The sequence below is a fragment of the Oxyura jamaicensis genome, chromosome 6 (assembly GCF_011077185.1).
Source record: "Oxyura jamaicensis isolate SHBP4307 breed ruddy duck chromosome 6, BPBGC_Ojam_1.0, whole genome shotgun sequence".
Classification (NCBI taxonomy): domain Eukaryota; kingdom Metazoa; phylum Chordata; class Aves; order Anseriformes; family Anatidae; genus Oxyura; species Oxyura jamaicensis.
In genome coordinates this window covers 29,036,992-29,043,003 of record NC_048898.1, presented here as the reverse complement: position 1 = coordinate 29,043,003, position 6,012 = coordinate 29,036,992, and the positions used below count along the sequence as shown (strand labels likewise).

General features: G+C 41.6%; 1 protein-coding gene across 1 annotated transcript in view; it reads right to left on the bottom strand.

Annotated features, from left to right (window-relative positions):
- Positions 1-4,239, bottom strand: part of KCNK18 (potassium two pore domain channel subfamily K member 18) — a 6,726-nt gene extending 2,487 nt beyond the window's left edge. Inside the window, exons 1-2 of the mRNA XM_035330407.1 lie at positions 3,761-4,239; positions 2,866-3,012 (exon numbers count right to left, since the gene is read on the bottom strand). Coding sequence (XP_035186298.1) covers positions 2,866-3,012; positions 3,761-3,977 — 364 coding nt within the window. The 5' untranslated portion in view covers positions 3,978-4,239. The remainder of the gene's footprint in view (positions 1-2,865; positions 3,013-3,760) is intronic.
- Between the last annotated feature and the right edge of the window lie 1,773 nt (positions 4,240-6,012).

The window sequence follows — 6,012 nt, the reverse complement described above, 5'->3', positions numbered from 1 at the left end:
AAAAAAAAAAAAAAAAAAAAAAAAAAAAAAAAAAAGAGAGAGAGGGAGAGAAGGGAGAAAGGGAGAGAGAGAGAACGTTACTTATTACACCTGTACTGGACTTTTTTCTGACACCAATTTTACTGAGCCATTTTTTAGTCCAGAGCATACTTTCCTTTTTGGCTTTGCTTTGAAGCCGTTCAAATTTCTGCCTTGCAGCCTGGTTACTGAGGCAGGCATCTGACCTCTCCAGGCACATGGAGGTTTGGAATTTGCCAGTTCTGTCAAATTAACTCTTCCTACCCTACCTGCATGGGCTCTTTGACTTACCTGATTCTTAACAAGAGGTCATTTAGGGAGAAGAAGCAAGAATTGGGGCAAGTCCATGACCAGGGTCCAATCCATGCTCTGATGGAGAAAAGGAAGATTTCCTTACCTGGGAGCATTGGCTAGGCAAGGTCCAGAGGGGGAGACAGCAGGAGAGGTCCTGCTTTCCTTTGCCAAAACAAACTGCTTCTCATGACTGGTAAGCTAGTAGTGCAATTTGAAATTGTTCCTAGTTCATCAGATCTAGCTCTAATGGCATGCCTTGTATTGGCATTTTATTTGTACTGGCTTCTTAGTTCTCAGAGGCTCTTACATGGACACAGAAAAACAAAGGATCAAGTGAAGAAACATCTGTTTATCACATGAGGAAATGCATGCTTATCCCAGAGTACTAAAGCTTACAAATATCAATTACAACACATAGGAAAGTACTACCAGCCACACGACCTTTGTGATCCATAAAATGGTAAAGAAGATATACCCTCTCCCTGAATTCAACTTGGGGATTTAATTTTTCTTCCCCTAACAGTTGGATGTGAATGTCAGTTTGTAAATTAGTGCTTTTCCCTTACAGTGGGAGAAAACATCAGCATTACATTAATTTTATTAGTTTAACAACCATTTTTCTTCTCATCCTCCAGAAAGATATAAAGCATTTCTTCTCCCCCTCCAAACACACTGCTCATTTTTAGGTGACCTCCCAGGTCAGGTACTCAGCCTGTGAGGTTATCAGCTGGGATGCTGGAGTGGGGATTTCTTCCTATCCTCCAACCATCCACTAATGGTCTGAATCCAGCCTTGGCCCCTACTCTGCTGTGGGGCACTGACAGACTATTTATTCTCTGTCACTCTGTTCCCCACTGGCTAATTGGGAACGCTAATACTGCTGAAAGGACTGGGGAAGATTAATTATAGTAGTTATTGTACAGAGTGACTTCTCAATTTCCATACATTAGTTCTGACCACCAATCTCTAGCCTGGATGCTCGCTTCTGCTAGATAATTAAAGGGAGCTGTGTGGGCTCTCACCTGAAGTGATTTACCAATTCCTAATACTGCAGATAACAAACCTGCCACAACAGAAATGGCTATCTCTTAGCAAGAAATAATCCAGGCTTCCTGCTGGTCCCAAAACTCAGCTCAAAACCTGAGGATGCTGTATTAATTCTCACTGCTATGAAGACCAAAAATAATGTAGTTTAGGAATAAATGGGTCTCTTGCATCAGTGTGTATGGAAACATCTCTACAGTCCCATGTAAATGGAGGTGGGAAAGTATTTCTAGGCAAGAAGTCTTCAACAATATGGTTTTCCACCTGTTTGCTGAAGTCAAACTTTCTGGTAAGAGGTACTTCAAAATGTTCCTGGTTGTTGCGTTTGTACTAAGAAATATTCACTGGGAGGAAGATGCAAGTCTGTATCTCCAGCATGTGTCTGAACTCTTAAGCTATTCAAATGTGCCTGTGGAATAAAAAATATGTCATTATCTCCCCGAGACAGAAGCACTCCAGCATGTAGCACTGAGAGAAGCATACTCTACAAGAGCCGGCTGTACTCAGGGGCTGCAGTACGCTGCTTGAAGGCAGCCACCAAAGTCATCGGAGACTGAGGTTCAAGCCTCTGCTGTGACTGAGCCAGCAAATCCTATGTGCTCCAGTGAACTTATTAACTCTCTCCTTATTCCTTGTGTAGAATAATCAGGTTTTATTTCGCATTAAGATGCATACCTGTGCTGGGATCTTGACTATATCTTAATGCGGTGGAGAAATGTATTTGTGATTTGATCCAATGCCGTGGGACTATTTCCCACCCAGCCTTAGTGCTGACAAAATATTTAGATAGTGTCTGTATTCACCAGCATTTGAGAAAGATTAGCAAAAGGACAAAAGCAACTTTGGAAATGAGCATGAGGAGTTGCATTTAGCAATGCAGCATGAGCCAAAACCGTAACAGATGTTCCTATTTGATCTAGGTCATGCTTTGAAATATGAAGGTAGAAGGAAAGATTTCAGAGGTGTGATTTAAGCATCACTGTGTGCTGTTAGCCCAGAGAACTGTGAACAACAACAACACGGTCAATTATAGATCCAGAGGTTTACAAAGCAACATTAGACATAAACAACAGGGAAGCAATTTAAAAACAATATACGCATAATGAATTGCCTCTTTCAGTAAAGAAAACATTACCCAGCATAGCACACAATAGCGGCAGGAATAAGGTTTGATTGAAAAATTGAGCTTTCTTTCATTTTAATGTAATAGTTCTGTGCATATGTCATATACGAGCACATGCTACAGTATGTATGCAATGCTGCTGCTAATCAGCATGTACCATCGCTATTGCCTAAATTCTGACTTGTCCCTGGGGCTCAGCTACACCTCTGCCACCCGTGTTTGCAGCGCCCCTCACAAACCAATTATCAACACTCAGGAGAAAAATTCAGGGGGATTTGGAGGGTTTTTTTTTTGTTGTTGTTTTTTCCTAATTCCCTGGAAGAAATACATTATAGAAAGCAGTGTGGCATTTACTTCTGTAGGGGTTACTTTACCTCCGGACTTACCCACAGTGGTGAATACTGTGCAGCAAAAGAAGAGAGACCCAAAGAAACTCCATATATCTTTTGGATTGACAAACCAGTCTCTTTTAGCTGTGCTGAGCAGTACATAGATTTCTTCCTTAAATGACTCCTCATTTTCCGTCATGTTATCTGTTACAGTAACAGCAGAAGATGCACTGAGAGCTTGCAGACCCCCAGTCAGGGAGCAGCCTAAGTTTATTTTTCCAGGGAATTTTACTCCAGCTGAGCGTTTGCTCCTAGTCCTTTAGAAGACAAAAAGATTCACCTCACACACCGCATTGAAAAAATCAGGTGTGTCCGCTGGCTCATTGTGCTAGCACTGCTTCCCGAGCAAAAGTCCAAGCCCACGTACGATCCCCATCACAGATTCAGCAGGGTTTTGAGCCCATCTCCTCCACTCTACCCCTCCACCAGCACAAGCGGGTCTGGGGAACAGCACCACACCTGCCTGCATTGAGCATCCCATCGCCAGAGGGATGCCCAGGTAGGGATGCTCAGAGCTGGGACAAGGGAGTAGGGACTTTCTGAGACAGGGAACCCAGCCCCCGGCAGGCAGAGGGAAACAGCACAGAAATCTCAGCTGCTCCGGGACCTTAGGGAACTAGGGCAAAAAGGGACAACACAAGCACATCACTAAAAGTCTTTTAAGTATTTACAGGCAGGAGCACATGGACCAAGGAAGCTTGCAGTTAAAATCACAGTTACAGAAGAGAAGCAGGCAACAGCAGTCATCAGCTAAGCACAGAGAAAATCCCATTTGCAGGCTCAGCTGTTATTACTTTTAAGAATGTCTTCAAAAGCCAAAAATCTCATTCAGAAAGCAAAGGAATGAGTAGCTCTGTGTACAATTACGTTATTTTGCTATTCTGGTACATACCTGATAAATTTCTGGAGATGTACCACAGATTCTGCAGAAAATTTCTATATTCTTCACTTAAATTTACCTTCCGGTTACCTTCAATGTGGGAAAACATGAGAGCCCCAAGGAAAGCATAGATCACGAGAGACAGAATGAAGCAGGCATGTGGAAATACTGCCCAAAATATTTTTTTGCATGCCCTTTTACCTCGCAGAGGCTGTGATGTTGATGCCATCCTAAGCTCTTTTTTTTTTTTCTTTTTGAAGAGAAGATAGCTTTTAGAAACAAGGAGGAGGGTGTGAAAGCTTTTGCATCCTAGAAAAGCTTCTCCTGTGAAAACAGGGATTGTTCTGCCTCAGGCTTTCAGATCACATGTCGTATAAGTGAAGATTGCACTACAGTCCCAATGGAAAAGGAGCACAACTCATCAAACCTTGAAATGTTTCTCAGTCGACAATATGCCCCTGTATCCCCGAACCACTACTGCCCAGCCACTGCTGCAATGCACATGGGTTACCAGCTCCCGTGGGTTTCTCTCAGGGCCAACTCATCTTTAAGGTTTCCTTTTCTGAACTACAGTTTCTCACTGATACAGAAGAAACATATTTCCAGCTCCCCAGAGGGAAAACACGCACTGGGAGTGACAGATTTCTATCAAGATTTCTCCCAGAAGTGAACATGGAAATTTAAAATTAATCTAAAAAAAAGCAGGTGGGTGCTGATTGCTGTTGCCTCTGGGCAGAGCATAGAACGGTTAAATTCTGTCAGAGGGCTTAAAAACCTCTTCCTAGAACGGTTAAATTCTGTCAGAGGGCTTAAAAACCTCTTCCTATACTGTGTAAGATTTGTGGGGGGAGTCTTCTGAATTTTAAGGATTTTTCTAAAAAATAAAATAAATTAAAAAAAAAAAAAAGAGCTAAGAAGGTTTTTGGTCAGTTCTTATGTGATTAAAATCTTCCCATTAATTCAAACTCCCGCTCACCTTAGTAAGTAAGAACTGACATTCGGTTCAGGGTTAGTGATCCTTTCAAACTGTATCCAACATTAAAAATAATTTTTTCCTTTCATCCATCACTGTAAAACACTTAGAGCAATGAACAGCGTCACTGCCCTTGATAATGCTAATAATGGTAGTAAGGGGAGTTGGACTTTCCTGAAAGAGTTGTTAAATAATTCATTAAAAATGGAGACAGCCTTGCCCAGCCAAGATATTTGCAAGCTAAACTTCCACACTATGAAGAAATACTACATGGCTGTAGTGATTTCTTCTGGGTCAAACTCTCAGCAAATTGGATCACAAGATATCACATGCCTGTTAGTATGGCAGCCTCCACTATAGAAAAGAGGCTTTCAGGGCTAAGACAAAAATAAGCCTGTGTGCTTTTCTGGTTTTCTGATTATTTGACCCAGTAATGCTTTTTTTTTTTTTTTTTTTTTTTTTTTTTTTAAAATAACTTAAAAAAATCTTTTTTTTAAAATTTTTTTTTTTTTTTTTTTTTTTTTTTTTTTCACTGTCCTGAAACACGGGGTTGAAAACTGTTAATATTCACACTCAATGAAAAGCAACACGACTTCCTGGGAGGCTACACTTCAAGACAATGTGCTCAGATTCGGTGCCCTTACCAGGGGAACAAGGGACACAGAACAGCCAGTGGGGCAGGAGACAGAGCAAGGTGGCGGTGGGCAGGAGTACCCCATGCTGGAAGGACAAGGCTGGCTTCTCTGGGCAAGTTTTGTACAGAGTGGGCAGCAGTGATGTACAAGTCGGCAGAGGTTACTTGGATTTCTACAGATGTTTTGACAAAGTCCCTCGTTCTCAGAAAGGGCTTATTAAAACTGGAGAAGTTTTGAACAGAGATGAGCACGATTGAAAGTACAGACAGCTTTCATGAGGAATGACCAGGCAGTGTCTTTGACCCTTGAGAAAAACAAACCAAACCAAAACAAAAACAAAGAAACAAGAACACAAACAAAAAACCTGAGGGATATGTAACAGCAGCCTTCAAACTCATGGGCGGTCCAAACTCATGGAGAGAGTGGATAAGGGATCAGCTCTTTTGAGACCAGAATTGGGGACCATCAAATAAAGCAAGTAGAAACCTGGTTCAAAACAAATAAGAGGATGATTTTCACCTAGCTGGAAAACTCCAAAGGATGTTGGGTTTATATACATTAAAGAAGAGAGTGGAGAGAAGTTTAGAAGCACAGTCATTAAATGGTACTAACAGGCAAACCAAACTGGGTTCAGCAACCCCCTGAATTAAAAATAA